At 60.9% G+C, this 26,246-nt stretch overlaps 2 protein-coding genes across 2 annotated transcripts in view; both read right to left on the bottom strand.

Moving 5' to 3' along the window:
* Window positions 1–4,336: 4,336 nt before the first annotated feature.
* On the bottom strand, window positions 4,337–8,747 carry SLC27A3 (solute carrier family 27 member 3). Its single transcript, XM_068995048.1, has 10 exons — window positions 8,213–8,747; window positions 7,607–7,816; window positions 7,378–7,536; window positions 7,178–7,302; window positions 6,916–7,110; window positions 6,735–6,825; window positions 6,465–6,663; window positions 6,184–6,281; window positions 5,971–6,101; window positions 4,337–5,435 (listed from the first exon to the last, which is right to left on the bottom strand). Exons 1-10 carry the CDS (start codon window positions 8,745–8,747, stop codon window positions 5,259–5,261), a joined length of 1,920 nt encoding a protein of 639 aa, XP_068851149.1. The 3' UTR covers window positions 4,337–5,258.
* An 805-nt stretch (window positions 8,748–9,552) lies between these two features.
* INTS3 (integrator complex subunit 3) overlaps window positions 9,553–26,246 on the bottom strand; it is a 38,316-nt gene continuing 21,622 nt past the window's right edge. Inside the window, exons 14-31 of the mRNA XM_068995425.1 lie at window positions 24,963–25,054; window positions 24,466–24,572; window positions 24,134–24,250; window positions 23,419–23,548; window positions 21,989–22,043; window positions 20,939–21,042; window positions 20,622–20,666; window positions 20,279–20,398; window positions 18,600–18,753; window positions 16,621–16,689; window positions 15,464–15,539; window positions 14,036–14,149; window positions 13,869–13,917; window positions 12,259–12,426; window positions 10,477–10,577; window positions 10,289–10,361; window positions 10,018–10,177; window positions 9,553–9,933 (exon numbers count right to left, since the gene is read on the bottom strand). Of these exons, the coding sequence (XP_068851526.1) occupies window positions 9,856–9,933; window positions 10,018–10,177; window positions 10,289–10,361; window positions 10,477–10,577; window positions 12,259–12,426; window positions 13,869–13,917; window positions 14,036–14,149; window positions 15,464–15,539; window positions 16,621–16,689; window positions 18,600–18,753; window positions 20,279–20,398; window positions 20,622–20,666; window positions 20,939–21,042; window positions 21,989–22,043; window positions 23,419–23,548; window positions 24,134–24,250; window positions 24,466–24,572; window positions 24,963–25,054 (1,812 nt within the window). The 3' untranslated portion in view covers window positions 9,553–9,855. The remainder of the gene's footprint in view (window positions 9,934–10,017; window positions 10,178–10,288; window positions 10,362–10,476; window positions 10,578–12,258; window positions 12,427–13,868; window positions 13,918–14,035; window positions 14,150–15,463; window positions 15,540–16,620; window positions 16,690–18,599; window positions 18,754–20,278; window positions 20,399–20,621; window positions 20,667–20,938; window positions 21,043–21,988; window positions 22,044–23,418; window positions 23,549–24,133; window positions 24,251–24,465; window positions 24,573–24,962; window positions 25,055–26,246) is intronic.

Genomic DNA, 26,246 nt, shown 5'->3' with positions numbered 1-26,246 from the left:
TTCCCTTTGGGGGGGGGGGGAAGTTCATCCCCCCCTCCCCCCCCCCCCAAATGCCGCCCTCCCCCCACCCCCTCCCCCAGGGCCGAGTTTCACCGAGAAAACCAATTCAGAAAAAAAAAAAAAAAACCTAAAAAATGGGATTTTCACCCCAAAAATGGTGGGGGGAAAAAAAAAAAAAAGAAAAACTCCCAAATCCAAGTGCAATAAGGGGCCTGGGGGGGGGAGGGGGAGGGGCCGAGTTTTTGGTGCTATAAATGAAATTCGGGGGGGGTGGGGGGACACCCCTGGGAGGGGGGGGGGGTCTCAGCCCCGGGGGCTGCGGGCAGTTCCCCCCTCCCCCCCCCCCCCCCAAAAAAAAAGACCCCAGACCCCCCCCCACCCCAAAAACGACTCCAAACCCATTCCCAGAATGGGGGGGGGGGGGACATTCCCAGCCCCCAAAATAATCCTGGACAGTTCCCCCCCAAAAAAATGACCCCAAACTTTTCGGGGAGCCCCGAGCAGTTCCTGACCCCCCCCTCCCCCCCCAAAAAATTGACTCCCCCACCCCCCCAATCCTCTAAAAAAATAACCCCAAAGCCCTTCCCGGGATCCCAGGGTGGGGGATTTGGGGTGATTTGGGATGATTTGGGATGATTTGGGATTTGGATCCCTCCTCCCCCCCCCGCTCCAGCACAGGTTTATCCCTATTTTTATTATTATTATTATTATAATTATTATTATTTTTGGCTTGCCCCCTCCCCCCTCCTCCTCCCTCCTCCCCTTCCCTTTCCAGGGCTGTGATATCCCAGAAAATTCCCTTTTTTTATTCCCGCCGCCTCCAAACTTCCGGATTTTTCCCGCTTTTTTTCCGGCTAGGGGTAGCTCCGCTTGTGAAAACGCTTTTTTTGGGGGTTTCTTTTCTTTTTTTGGGGGAGGGAGGGGTTTTTATTTTGTTTTTGGTTTTTTTTTTGGTTTCCTCCAAAGGCGTATCCCCATTCCCATCCCCCAATTCCCGAAGAATTCCCGAATTCCCGTTCGCTTCCGCTCTCGCTGCCGATATAACCAGGACTCATCCGTGTATATAAAACTGAGCTGTTTCTTGACAACATTAAAAAGGCGAAAAAAAAGACAAAAAAAAGACAAAAAAAAAAAAAAAAAGGTTAAAAAAAAAAAAAACGAACAATGAAACAACAACAACAAAAAAAACACCCGGAAAAATCACCCCCCAAAAAAATAAAAATAAAAGTTCAAAAAGCCCCTTCGAAAAAAAAAAAAATCCCAGGAAAAAGTCCAGAAAAAAATCCAGAAAAATGATAATAAGAAGAAAGATTGAAAAAGAATTTCTGAAAATAAAAATGTAAAGAATCAAAATTAGAAGAATAAAAATTAAAAGAATAAAAATTAGAAGAATAAAAATTAGAAGAATAAAAATTAGAAGAATAAAAATTTAAAAATAGAAATTGAAAAAATTTGAAAAATTAAAATTTGAAAAATTAAAATTTGAAAAAATAAAAATGGAAAAAATAAAATTGGAAAAAATAAAATTGGAAAAAATAAAATTGGAAAAAATTTGAAAAAATAAAATTAAAAAAATTAAATTTGAAAAAATAAAATTGGAAAAAATAAAATTGGAAAAAATAAAATTGGAAAAAATAATATTGGAAAAAATAAAATTGAAAAAATAAAACTTGAAAAAATAAAATTTAAAAAAATAAAAATTAAAAAAATAAAAGTAAATCCTCCCCCTCCCAAAAAAATCCAAAAAAAAAGAAAAAAATTAAAAATGAAAAAAAAAAAATTCCTGTACATTGTGTAGAAAAAAAGGAAAAAAAAAATCCCGAAAAAAAAAAAAAAAAACCCGCAAAAAAAACCCCCCATGGAAAACCGGGAAAAAAAAAAAAAAAAAAAAATTCCCGGGAATGCTCCGGGAAGGACCCGCGTGGGTGTTGTGGAAGTGTCACGTCCGTGTCGTGTGACCTCGTGTGTGTGACATGAACCGTGCAAGGAGCGGGGGGGGGCGGGCACGGAGGGACGGGGGGGGAGGGGGCGGGGTGGGGGAGGGGGAGAGTGGGGGGAGGGGGGGAATGGACGGATCCCGGCGGAATTCCGGGATTGGGGAATTCCGCGCCTCCCCTCCCCCGCCCCGGCCGGCCCCGCTTCCCGGATTTCTGTGCCTTTCACGCAGCGGGGCGGCAGCGGGAGCCCCGGGGGGGCAGCGGGAGCCCCGGGGGGGCCGCGGGCCCCGGTCCTGTATTTGCACTGTTTTTATTCTGGATTGGCTTCCCGACAATACACGGCTCCAACAAGCGCGGCTGCGCCTCTTCCTGCGCCGGGATGGGGCGGGGGAGGGGCGGGGGAGGGGCGGGGGGAGAGGGGGGAGGGAGGGGGGCGCGAAATGCCGGGGTTCGGCTCGAAATTCCAGGGGTTCGGCCTCAAATTCCAGGGGTTCGGCACGAAATGCCCGGGGTTCGGCTCGAAATTCCACGATTTCAGCCTGAAATTCCAGGGGTTCGGCACGAAATGCCGGGGTTCGGCCTCAAATTCCCGGGGTTCGGCACGAAATGCCGGGGTTCGGCTCGAAATTCCCGGGGTTCGGCCTCAAATTCCAGGGGTTCGGCCCAAAATTCCACCGTTTGTCTGAAATTCCACGATTTCAGCCCGAAATGCCCGGGGTTTGGCCCGAAATGCCCGGGGTTCGGCCCGAAAATCCAGGGGTTCGGCACGAAATTCCAGGGGTTCGGCATGAAATCCCACCATTTGTCTGAAATTCCACGATTTCAGCCCGAAATTCCAGGGGTTCAGCCCGAAATTCCACGATTTCAGCCCGAAATTCCAGGGGTTCAGCTCGAAATTCCACGATTTCAGCCTGAAATTCCCAGGGTTCAGCACGAAATGCCGGGGTTCGGCCTCAAATTCCAGGGGTTCGGCTCGAAATGCCGGGGTTCGGCCCGAAAATCCAGGGGTTCGGCCCGAAATCCCACCATTTGTCTGAAATTCCACGATTTCAGCCCGAGATTCCAGTGTTTCAGCTCGAAATTCCCGGGGTTCGGCCCGAAATTCCAGGGGTTCTGCTCGAAATTCCACGATTTCAGCCCCAAAATTCCAGGGGTTCAGCCCAAAAATGCCAGGGCTTCGGCCCAAAATTCCACCGTTTGTCTGAAATTCCATGATTTCAGCTCAAAATTCCCGGGGTTCAGCCCAAAATTCCAGGGGTTCGGCTCGAAATTTCAGGGGTTCAGCTCGAAATTTCAGGGGTTCAGCCCAAAATTCCACGATTTGTCTGAAATTCCACGATTTCAGCCCAAAATTCCACTATTTCAGCCCATAATTAAAGGATTTCAGCCCAAAATTCCAGGGTTTCGGCCCGAAATTCCAGCGTTTCAGCCCAAAATTCCACGATTTCAGCCAAAGTTCCACCATTTCAGCCCATAATTAAAGGATTTCAGCACGAAATTCCAGGGCTTCAGCCCAAAATTCCGCCATTCAGCCCAAAATTCCAGCACTTAAGCCCGAAATTCCACTATTTGCCTGAAATTCCACTATTTCAGCCCAAAATTCCACTATTTTAGCCCCAAATTCCACTATTTCAGCCCAAAATTCCAGCATTTCAGCCCCAAATTCCACCATTTCAGCCCAAATTTGAGTTTCAGGAAAAAAAATCCGAAGCTTTAGGCCCAATTTGAGGCCGATTTGTGGGGTTTTGGTCCCGCTCCGAGCCCCGCTCTGGAATTCCCATCCCAATTTGCCCAATTTCTTCTGGATTCGGGCCAAACTTCGAGGGTTCCGCCGCCGATTTTGGGGATTTCGGCCCCGATTTGCCGGACTTCGCCCGCAGCTCCTGGATCCAGCCCCAAATCCGTGGATTCCGTCCCCATTCCCAGGATTTCAGCCCCATCTCCAGGATTTCGATTCCCTTTTCCATCTTTCCGGCCAAATTTCGGGCGTTTCGCTCCCGCTTTGGACGATTCCAGCCCCGATTTTCCACATTTTCCACCCAATTTCTGCCTTGGGCTGGGGGCGGGGGGGAGGGGGGGGAAATTGGGGCTTTTTGCACAAATTCCAGGCGTTTCCCCCGGATTTTCCCCCTTTTCCATCGGCTTTGAGCTCGGGCCCGATGGAAAAGGGGGGGGAGGGGAGCTGAGGACCCCTCCCCCCCCACCCCAAATTTTTGGAGAAAGGCTTCAAAAATAAAATGAATTAAAACGTTGGCGATCATTTCCTTGGGATGGAATCGCTCGTCGGGCTGGGAAATTGGGGGAGGGGCCCCCAAATCCAGGTGGGGATCCCCCTTTTCCCCCTCCGGGACGGCGGCTTTGGGGTCCCCGTCCCCGATTTGGGGGTGCCGAGGACGAGATTTGCTACAAAAAGAGTTTTATTTGCCAAAAAAAAACCCCACCCCAAAATGGGGATTTTTTGGGTAAAAAGAGCCCCCGGAGGGGGGAGGAGGGGGAGGGGACAGGGATGGACGTGGGGGGCACCTGGGAACATCGGGGGGGGACAGGATGGACACGGGACCCCCGGGATGGACACGGGACCCCCAAAATGGACACGGGGACCCCTAAAATGGACACGAGAACCCCAAAATGGACACGGGGAGCCCCAAAATGGACACGGGGAGCCCTAAAATGGACACGGGGAGCCCCAAAATGGACTCGGGACCCCCAAAATGGACACGGGGAGCCCTAAAATGGAGACGGGACCCCCGAAATGGAGACGGGGAGCCCTGAAATGGACACGGGGACCCCCAAAATGGACACGAGACCCCCAAAATGGACACGGGGAGCCCCGAAATGGACACGGGGAGCCCTAAAATGGACACGGGGACCCCCAGAATGGACACGGGAAGCCCCGAAATGGACACGGGGACCCCCGAAATGGACACGGGGACCCCCAAAATGGACACGGGGAGCCCTAAAATGGACATGGGACCCCCAAAATGGACACGGGGACCCCCTAAATGGAGATGGGGAGCCCCAAAATGGACACAGGGAGCCCTAAAATGGACACGGGGAGCCCTAAAATGGACACGGGGACCCCCGAAATGAACACGGGACCCCCAAAATGGACACGGGGACCCCCAAAATGGACACGGGACCCCCGAAATGGACACAGAGAGCCCTAAAATGGAGACGGGGACCCCTGAAATGGAGACGGGGACCCCTGAAATGGACACGGGACCCCCGCGGCTGCCGCTGCTGGGGCTGGGACGGACACGGGGCGCTCTGGGACCCCCCGGGCTCCGGGACCCCCCCGGCTCCTGGGGACCCCCGGGCGGGTCAGATGCGGATCCGCCCGTCCCGGAGCCGCTCCCAGCGCTCGGGGTCCAGCGGGACGAACGCTCGGGCGGCCTCGTCCAGCAGGAAGAGCGGCCCCGCCACGCGCGAGGGGTCGCAGCCGTCCCGCGCCAGCCGCACCTTCTGCTGCTTGAACGTCTCCGTCATCTCCAGCCGCTCCTGGGGGCAGCGGCGCCGCTGGGGACCCCCCGGACACCCCCGGACACCCCCCCGGACACCCCCGAGCATCCCCAGGCATGCCCCGGACACCCCCGGACCCTGCCTGGACACCCCCGAGCATCCCCCGGATCCTCCCCGGATCCCTCCGGACACCCCCGAGCACCCCCAAGCACCACCCAGGACCCCCGGATCCTCCCTGGACTCCCCCCGGACACCCCCGAGCATCCCCAGGCATCCCCCGGACACCCCCGGATCCCCCCCGGACACCCCCGAGCATCCCCAGGCATCCCCCAGACACCCCCGGACCCTCCCCGGACACCCCCGGACCCTCCCGGACACCCCGGATCCCCCCCCGGATCCCTCCCGGACACCCCCGGACCCCTCCCGGACCCCCCCCGGACACCCCCGAGCACCCCCAAGCACCACTCAGGACCCCCGGACCCCCCCCCGGACTCCCCCCAGACACCCCGGAGCACCCCCGGACCCCCACCGGACACCCCCTCGCACCCCCCGGGACCCCCGGACCCCCCGGTACCTGCAGGCGGAGGAAGCGGGGCCGCGCGTAGGGCGGCAGGAGCTGCTCCAGGTGCCGGTAGAGGCCGGGACCGTCCAGGGAGCGGCCGGGCCGCAGAACGAGCGCGGCCATCCCGGCACGGCCCTCGTGGCCTGCGGGCGAGGGGACACTTGGGGGGCACCGCGGGGCGTGAGGGGGGGGGGCCCCGGGAGGCGGTGCCGGGGGCGGCGGTACCTGGGACGGCGACACCGTAAACGGTGGCTTCCTGCAGGGACTCGTGGGCCAGCAGCGCCTCGGCCACTTCCGTGGTGGCCACGTTCTCGCCTTTCCACCTGGGAGGGGACGGGGGTGAGACCCCCCCCAAATGTTTAACGGGGACGAGTCTCCCCTGAACATTTAAATGGGGTCGAGCCCCCCCCGGCGATGCAGGGAGGGGGGGCTGGGGGTCCCGCGCTGTCGCCCCAGGCCAGGCTGGGGCTGAGGGGGTGCCCCCCGTGCTGGGGGGGCTCTGGCACCTGAAGGTGTCCCCGGTGCGGTCCCGGAACCGCACGAACTGTTCCTCGTCCTGCTCCACCAGGTCCCCGGTGTTGAAGAACTCGTCCCCCTCGGCGAAGACCCCGCGGAGCAGCTTCTGCTCCGACAGCTCCCGGCTGCCGGCGTAGCCCAGGAAGGGGCTCCGGGGGGTCACGGGGGCGATCAGCAGCCCCGTCTCACCTGCGGGGGTGGGGACGGTGACGGGGGAACCCTGGGACACCCCCCGGGGCCACCCCGTGCCCGCTCCTCACCCGTCCGGGCGCGGATGCAGCGTCCGGCCTTGTCCCGCTCCGGTGCTCCGGCCACGACGTCGTAACGAATGACCTCAAAGGGCGAGAAGAGCTGGGGAGAGAGGCCGGGCAGGGGTCAGCACCCAGGGCGGGCGTTTGGGGGTGTTTGGGGCACAGGCCCCCCCTCTCCCGGTCCCCAAACCTTGTAGATGAAGCTGCAGCGCCCCACGGCCCCCGGGGTCCCGGTGTAGTTGAAGAGGGTGACGTTGCCCTCGCTCATCCCGTAGGTCTCCACGATGCGCACGGGCCCGAAGCGCTGCTGGAAGCTCCGCCAGACGTCGGGGCGGAGGCCGCTGCCCACCGCCAGCCTCAGCCCGTGCTGCCGCTCCCCGGGGCGCTGCGGGGCCACCGTCAGCTCCGGGGGTGCCCCCCGGGACCCCCTTTCCCCAGCGCCCTGCCCTGACCTGGGGCTGGTTCACCAGGTACCGGCACAGCTCCCCGATGTACTGGAAGACGGTGACGCCCTCGGCGCGGCAGTCGTCCCAGAACTGGCTGGCGGAGAACTTCTCCTTCAGCACGCACGTGGCCCCTGCGGGACAGAGAGGGGGGGATCAGCCCCTGAAACATCCCCGGACCCCCCCCCCAGGGCCCCGGCCCCGCTCACCGATGCCGATGCAGCCGATGATGCCCAGGAGGGACCCGGCCATGTGGTAGAGGGGCAGTGCCAGGTACACGACGTCCCGGCTGGAGGCTCCCACCAGCTCGTAGAAGCTCAGGCACATGATGGACTTGAGGTGGGACACGCGGGCGGCTTTGGGGAGCCCTGGAAGGGGGGAACAGAGCTGAGCCCCCCACACTCACCCAGAACCCCCCGGCCCTGGCCCCGGCCCCACCGGTGGTGCCCGAGGTGAAGATGTAGAGGCAGGTATCGTTCATGTCCTCGGGCTCCCACACGTCCTCGGGCTCCAGCTCCTCGGAGGCCGCGTCCAGCAGCTCCTGCAGCGCCACGACGCCGGGCGGGTACGGCCCCGCTCCCAGCACCCACACGGCCACCCCGTCCTCCCGCAGGCTGGGCAGCAGCGGCTCCACCGACCCGAACAGGTCTGGGGACACAGCACCGTGTGGGGACCACCCCGCTGGCCCCGGTCCCCGCCATCCCCCGCCGGTGCCCCGCGTGCCACCCACCCCTTGTCCCCCTCGCTCCCGGTCCCACCGCGTTCCTCATTATTCTCCTGATCCCACTCCGGCTCCCGGTCCTCTCATCCCCCGGCCCCGGTCCCACCTCTGTCCCCGTTACAGCCCGGGATGTCCCCACTCCGCGCTCCCCATTAACCCCCGGTCGCCCCCGTTTCCCCGGTCCCCTCCCGTTCCCCTCGGTGTCCCCCACCCCCCCCCGTTACCCTCCAGCCCCCGAAAGCTCCCCGGTTCCCCTCCGCCCTTTCCCCCCGGCATTCCCCGCTCCCCTCCCGGTGTCCCCCCGGTGTCCCCCCGGCTCTCACCGTCCGCCACCAGCAGCGCCCGCGCCCCGCAGCCGCGCAGGCAGTGCCGGAGCCCCGCGGGGCGCAGCGCCGTGCCCAGGAAGGCCGGGCGGGCCCCGAGCGCCGCCAGCCCGAACCAGCCCCACACGAAGCGGGGCTCGTTGCCCACCAGCAGCCCCACGGTGTCCCCGGGCCGCGGCGGGGCCCGCAGCGCCCGCAGCGCGTTGGCCACCCGCGCCACGCTCCGCGCCGCTCGCCCGAGCGGCTCCGCGCCCGCCCGGCCCCGCAGGAACGGCCGCGCCGGGGCCGCCCGGGCCGCGCGCAGGAACCGGGAGGCCACGCTCCCCCCGGGGCCGCGCCGCGCCCGCCGCCGGCACCGCAGCGCCCGCAGCGCGAACGCCAGGTCGGCCCAGAGGTGCGGCCGCAGCCGCCGCTGCAGCGCCAGCAGCGCCCCCAGAGCCCCCAGCGCGCCCAGAGCCGGCGGCCCCCCCAGGAGCCCCCCGAGGAGCCCCAGAGCCCCCAGACCCAGCGCCCCCAGCGCCGCCGCCAGCGCCATGGCCCGCGCCCGCCTCGACGGGGCGGCCACGCCCACCTCGGCCACGCCCCTCCGGCCGCGCCCACTTTGGCCACGCCCCCCTGCCCCCCCCAACACCCTCTGCCAAGCCCCGCCACGGCCCCCCCACGCCACCCCTGTCCCCCCACGCCACCCCCGTCCCCCTTGTGCCCCCCACGCCACCCCTGTCCCCCCACGTCCCCCTTGTGCCCCCCACGCCACCCCTGTCCCCCCACGTCCCCCCTGTCCCTCCCACACCACCCCCGTCCCCCTTGTGCCCCCCACGCCGCCCCTGTCCCCACCCCCCCCGTCCCCAGCCCCTCCTCTACCCCCGCCCCGCGGTGCCCCCACCGCCCCCCGCCCCTGCCCTGTCCCCTCTCCGTGTCCCCCCCCTTCCCCGTCCCCCTCCGTGGCCTCCCCTCCCGCTCCCTCCCTGTCCCAGATTCCCGAGCCTCGGGGGGGTCTGGCAGTGCCACCGTCCCGGGGGAGCCACGTGCCCCGGCCGGGCCACACCGGGAACGGCGGAGGGGGGGGGGGACACACACGGCCTCGGCCCCCCCGCCCCCGGCACAAATCGGGGCCGTTCGGTAAAAAACAGGAAGGTTTTTATTGCTGCTTTCCTTAAAAACGCTTAAAAACGCTGAGGGAGCCGCGGGGGGTGGGGCCAGGACCCCCCCAAATCCCGCCGGCCACAGGTGCTGAACCCCACCCCCCCCCTCCAAGGACCCCCAGGGGGCTGCGGGGGGGGGGGCGGGGCCGCTTTCCCCGGGGGGCAGGACCCCCCCTCCCCTCCCCAAATCATCCTGGAGCAGCGATCGGGTTCCACCCTTTATTTACATTTCTATGGGAAAATGGGGGGCTGGGGGCGTCCCCCCCCTCCCCTCCTCTCCCCGTCCCCTCGGGGGGACCCCGCCCACACCGGGGGGGGTCCTGGGAGGGGGGGCGGGGGGGGACACCGCGACCCCTCCCCACGTCGCCGAGAAGGGGAGGGGGTCACCGATGCCGGGGGATTTGCCAGCACCGGTTTGGGGGAGCTCCCGTGGGGGGGTGGGGTCCCCATTTTGGGGGGTGGGGGAGAGGGTATTGGAGGAAAGGGGGGGGGTCCCGGCCCTCAGTCACTGTCCGAGCCCACGGCCGAGGAGCCTTTCCTTTTCCTCTTGGCCGGTTTGGGTTTGGTGTCCTCTTCCTCCTGCAGGGACAGGGGGGTCAGCGGGGGTTTTGGGGAGCCCGAGGGGGGTCTCAGGGGGTTCTCGGGGTGGGGGGGGGCACTCACCGAGGCGCTGCTGGACCCCGACTCCTCCTCGTTGTTGGGGGGCTGCGCCGCGTTCTTGCGGCTGCGGGGGCTCGACAGGGCCGTGGCTTTCCGGCGGCTCTTGGGGGGTTTGCTGGAGGAATCCTCGTATTCCTCGGCCAGCGAGAAGAGGTCGGAGAACCTGGAAGGGGGGGACCGGGGGAAGTTGGGGGGGGGGGGGGGGTCAGTGAGGTTTTGGGGTCCCCGGGAGGGGAAGAGAGGCGAAGAGGAAAGGGGGGGGAACGACTCTGACTTCATCTTGTGGGCCTCGTCACAGCTGGCCTGGACGTGCTGCAGCGCCTGCAGGATCGGGGTCTGGCTGAAAACTGCGGGAGAGGCGGGAATGAGGCGGGAATGGGGCGGGAATGGGGCGGGAATGGGGGGGGAATGGGGGCGAAGAGCCCCCCGATCCCAGATCCCGGAGAGGCCCCGGGCACCCACAGTTCTGTTTGGTGTTGGTCAGGTTGAGGCGGAGGTTGTCCAGGTGCTCCAGGATCTGCTCCAGGGTCAGCTGGGCCAGTTTGCTGCTGGAGCTGCGCAGGCTGCGGGGCAGAGGCGGCGTCAGGGAGGGCGAGAAACGGGGGTGGGATGCCAAAAAATGGGGATGAGAGGCCAAAAAATGGGAGTGAGACACCCAAAAATGGGGATGAGAGGCCAAAAAATGGGGATGAGACACCCAAAAATGGGGATGAGAGCCCAAAAAATGGGGATGAAACCGCTAGAAATGGGAGTGAGAGACGCGAAAAGGGGGATGGGAGGCCAAAAATGGGGATGAGACACCCAAAAATGGGGATGAGACACCCAAAAATGGGGATGAGAGCCCAAGAAATGGGGATGGAACCGCTAGAAATGGGAGTGAGAGACGCGAAAAGGGGGGAGGCCAAAAATGGGGATGAGACACGCAAAAGTGGGAAGGGGATCCCAAAAATGGGGATGAGACACCCAAAAATGGGAATGAGACACCCAAAAATGGGAAGGGGATCCCAAAAATGGGGATGAGACACCCAAAATTGGGAATGAGACACCCAAAACTGGGGATGAGACCCACAAAAATGGGGATGAGACACCTAAAAAATGGGGATAAAACCCCCAAAAATGGGAATGAGACCCCCAAAATTAGGAATGAGACCCCCAAAATTGGGGATGAGACCCCCAAAATTGGGGATGAGACCCACAAAAATGGGGATGAGACCCACAAAAACGGGGATGGGACCCCAAAAATTGGGAATGAGACACCCAGAAAATGGGGATAAAGCCCCCAAAAAATGGGGATGAGACCCCAAAAATGAGGATAAAACCCCCAAAAAATGGGAATGAGAAACCCAAAACTAGGAATGAGACACCCAAAAAATTGGGATGAGACCCCAAAAATGGGGATGAGACCCCAAAAATGGGGATAAAACCCCCAAAAATGGGAATGAGACACCCAAAAAATTGGGATGAGACCCCAAAAATGGGGATAAAACCTCCAAAAAATGGGGATGAGATGCCAACAATGAGGATGAGACCCAAATAATGGGGATAAAACCCCCAAAAAATGGGGCTAAAACCCCCCAAAAATGGGGATGAGACTCCCAAAAAAATGGGGATAAAACCTCCAAAAAATGGGGATAAAACCCCCAAAAATGGGGATAAAACCCCCAAAAAATGGGAATAAAACCCCCAAAAATGGGGATAAAACCCCCCAAAAATGGGGATAAAACCCCCAAAAAATGGGAATAAAACCCCCAAAAAATGGGAATATAACCCCCAAAAAATGGGGATAAAACCCCCCAAAAATGGGAATGAGACTCCCAAAAAATGGGGATAAAACCTCCAAAAAATGGGGATAAAACCCCCAAAAAATGGGAATAAAACCCCCAAAAAATGGGGATAAAACCCCCCAAAAATGGGGGTAAAAACCCCCAAAAATGGGACTAAAACCCCCAAAAATGGGACTAAAACCCCCAAAAATGGGGATAAAACCTCCAAAAAATGGGGATAAAACCCCCAAAAAATGGGAATAAAACCCCCAAAAATCGGAATGAGACTCCCAAAAAATGGGGATAAAACCCCCAAAAAATGGGGATAAAACCCCCAAGAAATGGGAATAAAACCCCCAAAAAATGGGAATAAAACCCCCCAAAAATGGGAATAAAACCCCCAAAAAATGGGAATAAAACCCCCCAAAAATGGGGATGAGCCCCCCAAAAGGGGGGATGAGCCAGGCAGGGCCGTGCTGACCTCTGGCGCTTGCGGGGCAGGCTGTTGTTCTTGATGAGCAGGGCCTTGATGTGCTCGCCCAGGAGGTCGTCGTGGCGCAGCCCCCAGTGCCGCAGGATGCTGGTGGTGAACTGGTCCTCGGGGTGGCACGGCCGGCTCAGCACCATCTTCACCATCTCCTCGCTGGGCCTGCGGGGGAGCGGGAACGGGAGAATCCCACCGGGAATGTGGGAATGGGGCGGGAGAATCCCACTGGGAATGGGGAATGAGAACCCCACTGGGAATGGGGAATGAGAATCCCCCGGGAATGGGGAATGGGAGAATCCCACCGGGAATTTGGGAATGGGGCGGGAGAATCCCACTGGGAATGGGGAATGGGAGAATCCCACCGGGAATTTGGGAATGGCGGGAGAATCCCACTGGGAATGGGGAATGGCGGGAGAATCCCCCGGGAATGGGGAATGGGAGAATCCCACCGGGAATTTGGGAATGGCGGGAGAATCCCACTGGGAATGGGGAATGAGAACCCCACTGGGAATGGGGAATGAGAATCCCCCGGGAATGGGGAAGGGTGGGAGAACCCCCCTGGGAATGGGGAATGGTGGGAGAATCCCACTGGGAATGGGGAATGAGAATTCCCCTGGAATGGGGAATGGTGGGAGAATCCCACTGGGAATGGTGGGAATGAAAACCCCACTGGGAATGGGGAATGAGAATCCCCCGGGAATGGTGGGAGAATCCCCCTGGAATGGGGAACGAGAACCCCCCTGGGAATGGGGAATGAGAATCCCCCAGGAATGGGGAAGGGTGGCAGAACCCCCCAGGAATTTGGGAATGGTGGGAGAACCCCCCCGGGGAATGGGGAATAATAGTGGGAGAATCCCACTGGGAATGGGGAATGAGAATCCCCCGGGAATGGGGAATGGTGGGAGAATCCCACTGGGAATGGGGAACAAGAACCCCCCTGGGAATGGGGAATGAGAATCCCCCGGGAATGGGGAAGGGCGGGAGAACCCCCTGGGGAATGGGGAATGGTGGGAGAATCCCACTGGGAATGGTGGGAGAATCCCCCTGGAATGGGGAAGGGTGGGAGAACCCCCCAGGAATTTGGGAATGGTGGGAGAATCCCCCCCTGGAATTTGGGAATGGTGGGAGAACCCCCCCGGGGAATGGGGAATAATGGTGGGAGAATCCCACTGGGAATGGGGAACGAGAATCCCCTGGGAATGGGGAAGGGCAGGAGAATTCCACTGGGAATGGGGAACGAGAATCCCCCTGGAATTTGGGAACAGCAGGAGAATCCCCCTCGATGCCCTCCGGAGTTGCCCCCATCTGGGATTCCAGGCACTGCCCCGGTATCCCAGCGCATCCCAGCACATCCCAGTGCATCCCAGGGCATCCCAGTGCATCCCAGCACATCCCAGTGCATCCCAGCTCCCATGGGGACACAGGGACAGTCCCGGTGGGCCCAACAAACCTCATCGGTGCCCCCCAGACCATTCCAGAACCCCTCCAGACGCCCTCAGTGCCCCCCCAAATCCAGGATTCCAAGGCACCGCCAGGGGTTCCCAGAATCCCAGCACATCCCAATTCCCACGGGGACATTCCCAGGGTCCCTTCCCAGCACTCACTTTTCCCTGCGGAGCTGCAGCAGGAGGCAGGACAGGGCCTCTGGATGCTCTGGAAGGGGGGAAGGAGAGGCTGAGCGGGGCTGGGGGCCGGGAATATTTCCCCCCTTGGGAATGTCCCCGTCGGAAATGTCCCCGTCGGGAATGTCCCCCTTGGGAATGCCGCTCACCCTTGTACTTGAGGTGCTGCAGGATGGGGATGATGGTCTCCAGCGGGATGTTGTGTGCCAGGAAGAGCTGCCAGGTGCAGTACTGCTCAAAGGTCTCCCAGTCCAGGCTCTGAACTGGGATGGGAGCGCGGAGTGGGGACGGGAACCCCCGGGATAACGGGGGTGGGGAACGGGGATAGGGAATGGGGTAACAGGGATAACCGGGACAGCGGGGACACATAGGGGAAGGGGGGTGGGGAACGGGGATAACAGGGATAACAGGGATAACAGGGATAACAGGGACAGTGGGGACAAACACCATAATGGGGGTGGATAATGGGGATGGGGAATGGGGATAACGGGGATAACGGGGATAACAGGGACAGTGGGGACAAACGGGATAACGGGTGGATAACAGGGGTGGGGAATGGGGATGGGGTAACAGGGATAACAGGGACAGCAGGGACAAATGGGATAACGGAGGTGGATAATGGGGGTGGATAACAGGGATGGATAACAGGGACAGCGGGGACCAGGGGGTAACAGGGATGGATAACGGGGATGGATAACGGGGATGGGGAACGGGGACAACGGGGACCAGGGGGATAATGGGGAGGGAGAACAGGGACAACGGGGATAACGGGGACAGTGGGGACAAACGGGATAATGGGGGTGGATAACAGGGACAGCAGGGAGCAGGGGGATAACGGGGATGGGGAACGGGGATGGAGAACGGGGATAACAGGGATAACAGGGACAGCGGGGGCAAATGGGATAACGGGGGTGGATAATGGGGATGGGGAATGGGGATGGATAACAAGGACAAGAGAGATGACAAGAGGGCCAAGGGGGACAACAAGGATAACCGGAATAACGGGAACAACAAGGATAACAGGGATGGAGAACAGGGCCAACGGGGATAACTGGGATCTGTCTCAGCCCCTTGCCGAGCTCTGGGCACCCCCAAACCTGCCCGGGGTCCCCCCATCCCTCGGGGCACTGGGAATGGAGACGGAGCCCTGTCCTGGGAAAGGGCTGTGGGGACAGAGCTAACGAGGCTCGCTAATTAACGGGCTTATCCCAAAGCTGGATCAGGGAGAGCGGGATTTGCTCTGGGAACACCGAGGGACCCCACGGAGAGGCCGCGGAGCTGGGGCCGATTTTGGGATTTTCCGGGCTCATTCCCTGCCTGGCACCGCGGGAGCTCCCGGGAATCCCAGGCGGTGGAAGCACGGGAACGCAGCGGGCACAGGGATAAACCCCACAATCCGGCTTGGGGCCGTGAGCCTTTAATGCCCGCAGGAAATCCAGCCCTCGGGATACCACGGGATGGGCAGATCCAGGGATTCCCCTCTGGACGTGGTTGGGAAGGGCCAGGCCGGGGTTTGGGGCAGGGAGATGGGGGCAGCCCGGGAATTGCGGTGCCCAATTCCCAGGAACGGCGCTCACTGAGGATGTTGAGCACGGAATCCTTGCGGAACATGACGAGGTTTCCCATCATCACGTGGCACACGAGCTCCTGGAGCTGGGGGAGAACAGGGAACGGGGTCAGGGGGGTGGGATCCGGCGGGAAAGGCACCAGGAGCATCCCTGGGATGGGAGCTCCCCACACACAGAGCCCACTCCGGCTCTCATCCTCCTTTTCCCTGCTCCCCTGGATCCTCTGGATCCCTGCTCCTGGTTCTCCTTCCTCCCTGCTCCTCTGGATCCCTACTCCTCATCCTCTGGATCCTCTGGATCCCTACTCCTGGTTCTCCTTCCTCCCTGCTCCTCTTCATCCCCTGGATCCCTGCTCTTCATCCTCCTTCTTTCCAGCTCTTCAATCCCTGGATCCCTGCTCCTCGTGCCCTGGATCCTCTGGATCCCTGCTCCTCTGGATCCCACGGGATCCTCTGGATCCAGCCCCCCGGAGCCCCACAGGGATGCACTTGGAGAAGCCCAGGAAGGCCCCAAGGAACGGCAGGAGGGAGGGGAAGGAAAACGCTCCGGGAAGCACCGACCCTTTGGATTTCGGCACATCCGGGCTCAGACCTCCCCCGCCCCCGCCTCTCACCCCAAGGAAAACCCGCTGGCGCAGCATTCCCGGCCCAGGAAGGGCAGGATTCCCGGGAATGCTGCGGGGCCAGGGGTTATCGGCACATCCCGCTCCAGACCCCGCTCCAGATGCACAACCCCGGAGCCGGCGGCATTCCAGAGGTGCCCCCGGCATTCCAGAGGTGCCCCCGGCATTCCAGAGGTGCCCCCGCACCCCCCCCGTGGCTATTTTTGGGTTCTCATGGCAACTCTGGAGCGGGAAAAATTCCTGCCAGGAGCGTCCGAGCCTGCGGCCAGGCCGGGCAGAACCAGCGGGATTCCAGGGCAAGGGGCTCATTAGGGATAATTAGCATTGATTGCCCGGGAAATCGATCTCCAGGAGATCCCCTTGGAAGTGGCAGCAGCTTGGGATCAACCTTTGGACACTGTAGGAGAACCCCGGAGCTCTCAGGGCTCGCTCCGGCCGGGATTAAGGAACTGGAGCCCATGGATGGCTCGTTTTGGGGTTAAATCTGCCGGGAATGGCGCAGAAGGGTCGGGAAGGAGCCGTTCCCAGCCGGATCCCCCCGCACCTGGAAGGAGTCGATGACGGCCACGATCATGTTCAGCAGCTCCCCACTCCGCAGGGTCTCGTCCGGGAACTGGGGAGGAACAAAATCCAGGGGGATTCAGGGAAGGACACAGGGGAGAGGTCTCCCAAAACTCTGATCCCCACGGAAAAGCTCCCGAGGGCCCAGCACGGCAGCTCCGACAGCGGGGGGCAGCCGTCAGCCAGCCCAGGGCCCCTGGAATTCCCTGTTTTCCCTCTGCTCCTGGCTCTGCTCCCCGTTCCAGGGCCTCGCACAGAAACATGAAATCCATCACCCGTGGGAGCCAAGGGCCGGGAACGCCGGCGGCAGCCGGGAACGGCAGCTCCGAGGGAGCGGGATGTGCTGATCCCAGGATTTGGGGTCACCGTGGGGAACGGGCTGACCCCACCCTGGGATGGATCCCAAGGACGGGGAGGGATCCAGCTGCTGCTCCGAGCCAGGATCCCGCTGCACATTCAATGGATGCAGGGTTTCCTCCCTTGACAGGCTGTGCCCCATTCCCACAGAATTCCCTCCTTCGGAATGGGACTGAGCTGTTCCAGCTGATCCAGGCACGAAGGAGGAGCAGGGCCAGCTCCTTCCTCCCAGGAATGGGAAGCGAGCACGCACAGGGAGAGGTTTTGGGATTTACGGCTTCTCTGCTGTGGCACACCCGGAATGGGGCTCGGGACACAGCGGGAATGGGGCTGGGGACACACCCGGGAATGGAGCCCGGGACACACCCAGGATGGAGCTCGGGACACACCGGGAATGGAGCTCGGGACACACCCAGGATGGAGCTCGCAACACACCTGGGAATGGGGCTCGGGACACACCGGGAATGGAGCCTGGGACACACCGGGACGGGGCTCAGGACACACCCGGGATGGGGCTCGGGACACACTGGGAATGGAGCTTGGGACACACCGGGAATGGAGCTCGAGACACACCCGGGATGGAGCGCGGGACACACCGGGAGGGAGCTCGGGACACACCGGGAGGGAGCTCGGGACACACCCAGGATGGAGCTCGCAACACACCTGGGAATGGGGCTCGGGACACACCGGGAATGGAGCCCGGGACACACCGGGACGGGGCTCAGGACACACCTGGGATGGGGCTCGGGACACACTGGGAATGGAGCTTGGGACACACCGGGAATGGAGCTCGAGACACACCCAGGATGGAGCGCGGGACACACCGGGATGGAGCTCGGGACACACCCGGGAATGGAGCCCGGGACACACCCAGGATGAAGCGTGGGACACACCGGGAATGGAGCTTGGGACACACCGGGAATGGAGCTCGAGACACACCTGGGATGGGGCCCGGGACAAACCCGGGATGGAGCTCGGGACACACCCGGGATGGGGCTTGGGACACACCGGGAGGGAGCTCGGGACACACCGGGAGGGAGCTCGGGACACACCCAGGATGGAGCTCGCAACACACCTGGGAATGGGGCTCGGGACACACCGGGAATGGAGCCCGGGACACACCGGGATGGGGCTCAGGACACACCCGGGATGGGGCTCGGGACACACTGGGAATGGAGCTTGGGACACACCGGGAATGGAGCTCGAGACACACCCAGGATGGAGCGCGAGACACCCCGGGATGGAGCTTGGGACACACCCGGAATGGAGCCCGGGACACAGCGGGAATGGAGCTCGGAACACACCGGGATGGGGCTCGGGACATGCCCAGGATGGAGCCCGGGACACACCCAGGATGAAGCGCGGGACACACCCAGGATGAAGCGCGGGACACACCCGGGAATGGGGCTCGGGACACACCCAGGATGGGGCTCGGGACAAACCCGGGAATGGAGCTCGGGACACACCCATGCCAGGGACTCAGGGATCCCCGGTGCAGGACCCCGGGCACAGCTGGGCACACCTGGGCACACCGGGGGCTCTCACCTCGGTGTGGACAGACCCCGGGCACACCTGGGCACACCTGGGCACAGGTGGGGCTCTCACCTCGGTGTAGATGGAGGGCGTGAGGAAGCAGAGCAGCCGCACGTCGTCCTCCTGGCACGCCTTCATGTCCATCATCAGGCACGTGTGCAGCTCCCCGAGCTGCGTGGCCTGGGCGAACGACTCGTACAGCCCCATCCTGCCCAGCGCCGCCTTGCTGGGGACACAGCGCAGCTGGCACCGGGCACAGCTGGCACACAGCTGGCACACAGCTGGCACAGCTGGCGCCCGGCACACAGCTGGCACAGCTGGCGCCCGGCACACAGCTGGCACACAGCTGGCACAGCCGGTGCATGGCACACCCGAGCCAGGGCACCCACGGGGATGGGGACAGGGAGGGAGGGAGGGACACGTGCAGGTGAGAGGAGGTGGGAGGAGAAGCGCCCAGGTGAGATGGAGATGCCCAGGGACAAGGAGGTGCCCAGGTGAGAGGGAGGAATTGCAGGAGGGAGGGGCTCAGGTGAGGGTGGGATCCAGGTGAGATGGAGATGCCCAGGTGAGATGGAGGAGCCAGGTGAGGGCAAGACCCAGGTGAGAGGGAGGAGTCACAGGAGGGTGTGGCTCAGGTGAGGGTGGGATCCAGGTGAGATGGAGGTGCCCAGGTGAGAAGGAAGTGCCCAGGTGAGATGGAGAAGTGCCCAGGGAGAAGGAGATGCCCAGGTGAGAAGGAGGTGCCAGGTCAGGGCAAGACCCAGGTGAGGGGGAGGAGTTGCAGGAGGGAGGGGCTCAGGTGAGGGTGGGATCCAGGTGAGATGGAGGTGCCCAGGTGAGAAGGAAGTGCCCAGGTGAGATGGAGGTGCCAGGTCAGGGCAAGACCCAGGCGAGAGGGAGGAGTTGCAGGAGGGAGGGGCCCAGGTGAGCGTGGGATCCAGGTGAGAAGGAGATGCCCAGGTGAGAGGGAGGTGCCCAGGTGAGAAGGAAGTGCCCAGGTGAGATGGAGGTGCCAGGTCAGGGCAAGAGCCAGGCGAGAGGGAGGAGTCACAGGAGGGTGTGGCTCAGGTGAGGATGGGATCCAGGTGAGATGGAGGTGCCCAGGTGAGGGCAAGACCCAGGCGAGAGGAGGAGTTGCAGGAGGGAGGGGCTCAGGTGAGGGTGGGATCCAGGTGAGATGGAGGAGCCCAGGTGAGATGGAGAAGTGCCCAGGGAGAAGGAGATGCCCAGGTGAGATGGAGGTGCCAGGTCAGGGCAAGACCCAGGTGAGAGGAGGAGTTGCAGGAGGGAGGGGCCCAGGTGAGGGTGGGATCCAAGTGAGATGGAGGTGCCCAGGTGAGATGGAGGTGCCAGGTGAGGGCAAGACCCAGGTGAGAGGGAGGAGTCACAGGAGGGTGTGGCTCAGGTGAGGGTGGGATCCAGGTGAGAAGGAGATGCCCAGGTGAGAGGGAGGTGCCCAGGTGAGAAGGAAGTGCCCAGGTGAGATGGAGGTGCCAGGTCAGGGCAAGAGCCAGGCGAGAGGGAGGAGTCACAGGAGGGTGTGGCTCAGGTGAGGATGGGATCCAGGTGAGAAGGAAGTGCCCAGGTGAGGGCAAGACCCAGGCGAGAGGAGGAGTTGCAGGAGGGAGGGGCTCAGGTGAGGGTGGGATCCAGGTGAGATGGAGGAGCCCAGGTGAGATGGAGGTGCCCAGGTGAGAAGGAGGAGTCACGGGAGGGCGTGGCCCAGCTGAGGGCGTGGCCCCGGGGCTCACCTGGCCCGCAGGTAGTAGAGCAGGTGGTAGCCGATCTTGGGCTGCTTCTGGTAGAGCTCGGACAGCAGGTCCAGCAGCAGGGAGAAGCCGCTGTTGTCCTCCTGCATCTGGCACAGGTTCCTTGGGAAGAGCGGGAATGCCGCCGGGATAACGGCGGGAATGTCAGCGGCATGACGGGGACGGGCACCTCCCGCTCCCCAAAATCCCGCAGAAACCTCTCGTTTCCCACTAAAAGTAGGGCAGAGGGAAGCGAGAAACTGCCCGGGTTTTTGGGATCAGCACTGGGATGTGCGGGATTGAGCAAAAGAGGCCGGAATTCCCAAGGATTTGGGAAGGGACGTACCGGAATATCAGGTAAAGGGGCTTCCCCACGGACTCCTCCAGGGACCTGCGGGACAGACGGACACTCTGAGCTCCTGGGGCACCCACGCTCCAGGTTTTCCCAGGAAAGGCTCGGGATAAGCCCTGGATCCCACCCTGGATCCCACCGGCTGCTGGGGAGGCAGGAATATCCTGCAGCAGCTCCGGCTCCAAGGAAACCCTGGAGAAAGGCTGAGCCCAGCAGAGGAGCTTCCCAGGGAAGCCACATCCAAAACCGGGAATATTTCCCTGGGAAAAGCCCAGATCCCGGCGGGAGAGGAGGAGATTCCGAGCCCTTACTCCTCCGTGATCTCCTCCGGCAGAACCTCCCCGCGGAAGTGAGCCTTGAACAGCTCCTGCAGGCAGGACGCGAGCACCGAGAGCTGCTCCGAGTCGAAATCCTCCTGGAAAAGGGACGGGAGAAGGGATGGGAGGGGCACGGAGGAGCTCCGAGCCTGCCCGGCACAGGGAAGGGACACGGGAACGGATCCCAGGCTGCTCCGGGGCCTTTTCCAGCACCGGGGATCCCAAATCACTGCCAGGGATCCCAGGGTCTTGAGAGCAATCCCAGATCTCTGCCAGGGAGCCCAGATCATTCCCAGATCTCTGCCTCCAATTCCAGATCGCTCCCAGCAATCCCAGATCACTCCCAGTGATCCCAGATCATTCTGAGATCATGCCCAGCAATCCCAGATTGCTCCCAGTGATCCCAGATTGCTCCCAGTGATCCCAGATCGCTCCCAGCAATCCCAGATCATTCCCAGTGATCCCAGGTCACTCCCAGTGATCCCAGATCATTCTCAGATAATTCCCAGCAATCCCAGATCGCTCCCACCACTCCCAGATCATTCCCAGTGATCCCAGATCTCTGCCAGTGATCCCAGATCATTCCCAGCGATCCCAGATCATTCCCACCAATCCCAGATTGCTCCCAGAGATCCCGGATCACTCCCACCAATCCCAGATCACTCCCAGCAATCCCAGATAATTCCCAGTGATCCCAGATTACTCCCAGCAATCCCAGATCATTCCCAGCAATCCCAGATCATTCCCACCACTCCCAGATCATTCCCAGTGATCCCAGATCACTCCCACCAATCCCAGATAATTCCCACCAATCCCAGATCACTCCCACCACTCCCAGATCACTCCCACCAATCCCAGATCTCTGCTGGGGACATTCAGCCACTGGGAGCAGGGATGGATCCATGGATGGAGCTGCCCAGGCTCCCAATGGATCCCAAAGGGATCCGAGCGTCCCCAGGCTCCCGTGTCCCCAGTCCCGGTGGGGCAGAGGCGATCCCGGATCCCCAGCCCGGGCTGGATCCCGGCCGCTCTCGGCTCCGTTACCTCCAGGACCTGATCCACGATCTCCTGCATGACCTCGCACTGCGCCTCCGTGTCGCTGCGGCACAACGGGGACGGGAAATCCCGGTTATCCGGGAGGGCTGGGAGAGCAGGGATCGGGAATTCGGGGGGCTCGGGATGGGGGCGGTGCCGGGAGGATCCGTGCGGACCCCGGAGCCAGCGGGGGAGGGACACGTTCCATGGTTAAATCGGGATATTGAGGGCGCTTAAGAGCCAGAAATTCCATGGAATCACTGAGGGGCAGGAGCTCCCTCGGATGGAGGGAATTCCAAGGGTGCTGGGAATCGAGGGTGGAGGCGAGGCTGGAGAACACTCGGAGATATCCCTGCTCCCTTCTCCATCCCACAGAATTCCCATTCCCTCCTCAATCCCAGATATCCCTGCTCCTTCCTCAATCCCAGATATCCCTGCTCCCTTCTCCATCCCACAGAATTCCCATTCCTTCCTCAATCCCAAAGAATTCCTGCTCCCTTCTCCATCCCAGATATCCCTGTTCCTTCCTCAATCCCAAAGAATTCCTGCTCCTTCCTCCATCCCAGATATCCCTGCTCCTTCCTCAATCCCACAGAATTCCTGTTCCTTCCTCAATCCCACAGAATTCCTGCTCCCTCCTCCATCCCAGATATCCCTGCTCCTTCCTCAATCCCAAATTCCTGCTCCCTCCTCCATCCCAGATATCCCTGCTCCTTCCTCAATTCCAGATATCCCTGCTCCTTCCTCCATCCCACAGAACTCCTGTTCCTTCCTCCATCCCACAGAATTCCTGCTCTCTCCTCAATCCCAAAGAATTCCTGCTCCTTCCTCAAGCCTGAAGAATTCCCATTCCCTCCTCCATCCCAGATATCCCTGTTCCTTCCTCCATCCCACAGAATTCCTACTCCTTCCTCAATCCCACAGAATTCCTGCTCCTTCCTCCATCCCAGATATCCCTGCTCCTTCCTCAATCCCACAAAATTCCTGCTCCTTCCTCCATCCCACAGAATTCCTGCTCCCTCCTCAATCCCACAGAATTCCTGTTCCTTCCTCAATCCCAAAGAATTCCCATTCCCTCCTCCATCCCAGATATCCCTGTTCCTTCCTCCATCCCAGATATCCCTGCTCCTTCCTCAATCCCACAGAATTCCCGTTCCCTCCTCAATCCCACAGAATTCCTGCTCCCTCCTCCATCCCACAGAATTCCCTCCCCATTCCCACACCGGAGCAGGGAACTCGGAGCCTTTTCCCCTCTCTGTCCCCGCTCCTGCAGCTCCCAGGAATTCCCGCTCCGAGGCTCTCCACCAGCTCCTTCTTCCCAAGCCCTTTTTCCTGCAGGAATTCCCTCTCAGTGGGGGAGAACCCACGGGGCTGTGGGAGCTCTGGGGAGGATCCATGGGAATGGGAATGACGGGAATAACGGGAATGACGGGCCCCACCTGCCCTTCTGCAGCTGCAGCACTTTGTCCCTCAGGGACTCGTCCAGCTGCTCCAGGAACGGGGTGATGTCCACAGGCTCCTCCACGATGGATTCCTTGATGGGATGGAACCTGAACTCCCTCTTCTTCCCTAAAACCAGGAAAACCCCGCCGGGATGAGGGGTTTTCCTCCTCCTCCTCCTCCCTTGGAGCCGTGTCCAGGGCAACGTGTCCCAAACGTTGGGAATGTCCAGGATCGAGGTCCCTGCTCAGTCCCCTTCCCAAACCTGTACCCTTCAACATTCCCAAGGCGTCTCTAATTTGGGATTGGGATTGTGGGGCTGCTGTGAAATCCTTTGCTCCATCCCGGGCCTGAGGTCACTTCCCAGTGCTGGGAAAACGCCCTGGCACGGCAGGAATCCCACAGGGATCCGAGCGGCGAGGTCGGGAACAGCCCCAGAGCAGGAATTTGGGTGAGCCCAGTTGGGATGTGAGGCTGGAAAAAGCCCTCTGAGTTCCCAGGAATGGCCAGGAAAGGGAAGGAACCCTTTGGGCACAGATCCCGACCCGGATCCAGCCACGCTGGACGTGGGAATCAGCTCCTCCACACCCTCCCTGCAGGAGGAAAATCGGGATCTCCCAACGGGATCAACTGCGGGCTTTGGAGGGAATCGTGTTTACAGCCGGGAATTCTGCTGTCCGTGGGGAATTCCGGGAATTCCGGGAGCTCCCTCACCTTTGCTGTTCAGCTCCTCCTCGTCGTCGCTGAAGGCGGCCTCGGCGTTGTCATAGCAACCGTCATCCTTCTCCAGGTGGTTCTCCATCTCCATGGGAACCGGCTCCTCGATTTTCACTGGGAGCACGGAGCAGCCGCCTGAGGCCTCTCCCAAAAAACAGCCCCGGGAAAGGATCCCGGGAAAGCTCCGGAGCTTGGCGGAGCAGCCACAATTCCCTAAATCCCACCGCTCCCATCCCTGGAGCCTCGTCCGACCCATCCAGCCACCGCTGCCGGAGGAATTCCAGGGAAAACTCCCACCAGAGGATCGGCCACGAGCCCCCATTCCCTACCTTCGATGGGGGGCGAGGGGGAGCTGCAGAATTCCGGGAATTTCTCCCTCAGCATGGCCCGGAGCTCCTTGTCCAGCTTGGGGTTGTCGAAGAGCGGGGCCAGGTGCCTGCGGGACGGGACAGGGATCAGCCGGAGCCGGGATGAGCCTGATCCCGATGGGAATAGCGGGGCTCCCTCGGGATCCCCTCACCTGTGCCACCACCGGAATGTGGGAATGGGAGAAAGGGGCTGGAATTCCTGGGAGAGGAGCAGGAGCATCCCGGGGAAATCCCCGATTCCCTCACCACCCCCCCTCCATCCCTTTTTCCTTCAGGGAAGGGCTCCAGGACGGCCACCAGGACATGATCCCAGCTGCTCCCGAGGTTTCATGGATTCTCCCAAGGTTTCATGGATAACAGCACCGCCCTTGGAGCGCCGGCAGAGACCGGGGGGAGCGCGGGCGGCCGTGTCCGTGTTGGAAAATTCGGGAAAACGTGGGAAAATCCGGGGCCCTTACGCCAGGACTCGCTTCTCCACGATGTGCGTGAGGGAGTTGAACACTCCCTGCCGGACGTGGGCTTCCAGAGGGGGGTAGAAATTGGGAATGATCTGGAAGAGATCGGGGATGCACAGCGGGGTTAAGGGTCTGGAAATGGGGGAAAATCCCCCCCGTCAGGGGCAGGGAATTCCCAGCTCCGGGAATGCGGGAGAAGGGCCCTGAATGCTCGGATCTGTCCGGGCCTTGGCTCCTGCCGGGATTCCTGCCTGGATCCTGGGACATCCCGGGAATGTTCCCCCAGTGCTGCAGCCAGGAGCGGCCGGTTTGGACTGGGAGGGATGGGAGGGATGCAGCTCCTGGCCGGATCCCGATTCCCAGAAACTTCCCCAGCCCTCCCCGGGACCCAATTCCTGGAACCAGCAGCTCCTGGCAGCGCTTCCCTGCCCTGGGATGGGCCACGGAGCCTCTGGATCATTCCCTGACACTCTGATCCTCCCGGGGGACGAGGGCTGAGCCAGGAATTCCATGTGGGAACAATCCAGAAGCCTTTTCCTACATCAGCCCAGCAGGGTTTGCTGGCGGCGCTGCCTTCCCACAATTAACGAGGACCACACGGATCCGAGGATCCGGGAACGCTCTGGATTCATCCCGGAGGTCCCACTAAGGGCTGGGGATGGTTCGGCAGCGAGGGGAAAATCCCTCCTGGATTTGGGATGGGGATGGGAGGTGCAGCTGACTCTGGGATCCAGAGGGATGCGCTGGGGGGAAATGCCAGCGGATCTGGGTGGGATTTGTGGATCCCTTGGGGTGGGATTTGTGGAACTTTTGGATTGGGATTTGTGGATCCCTTTGGGGTGGGATTTGTGGACCCCTTGGGTTGGGATTTGTGGATCCCTCGGGTCAGGATTTGTGGAACTTTTGGATTGGGATTTTGGAGCCTTTGGGGTGGGATTTGTGGATCCCCTTGGGGTGGGATTTGTGGAGCCTTTGGGGTGGGATTTGTGGACCCCTTGGGTTGGGATTTGTGGAACTTTTGGATTGGGATTTGTGGATCCCTTTGGGGTGGGATTTGTGGATCCCTCGGGTCAGGATTTGTGGAACTTTTGGACTGGGATTTTGGAGCCTTTGGGGTGGGATTTGTGGATCCCCTTGGGGTGGGATTTGTGGATCCCTTTGGGGTGGGATTTGTGGATCCCTCGGGTCAGGATTTGTGGAACTTTTGGACTGGGATTTTGGAGCCTTTGGGGTGGGATTTGTGGACCCCTTGGGGTGGGATTTGTGGATCCCTTTGGGGTGGGATTT

The sequence above is a fragment of the Aphelocoma coerulescens genome, chromosome 25 (genome assembly GCF_041296385.1).
Source record: "Aphelocoma coerulescens isolate FSJ_1873_10779 chromosome 25, UR_Acoe_1.0, whole genome shotgun sequence".
NCBI lineage: Eukaryota > Metazoa > Chordata > Aves > Passeriformes > Corvidae > Aphelocoma > Aphelocoma coerulescens.
The sequence above is the reverse complement of the archived record's forward strand: the minus strand, read 5'-3'. Positions and strand labels throughout refer to the sequence as shown.

Excerpts from the sequence above, each read along its gene's own strand:
- SLC27A3 (XM_068995048.1), bottom strand. The coding sequence starts at position 8,747 with ATGGCGCTGGCGGCGGCGCTGGGGGCGCTGGGTCTGGGGGCTCTGGGG. Across the intron at positions 6,826-6,915 it reads GCTGCAGCTTCATCTACAAG|CTCTTCTCGCCCTTTGAGGT; the intron begins GTTTGGGGACCG and ends CTCTCTCCCCAG. Across the intron at positions 6,664-6,734 it reads CTGCATCCGCGCCCGGACGG|GTGAGACGGGGCTGCTGATC; the intron begins GTGAGGAGCGGG and ends CCACCCCCGCAG.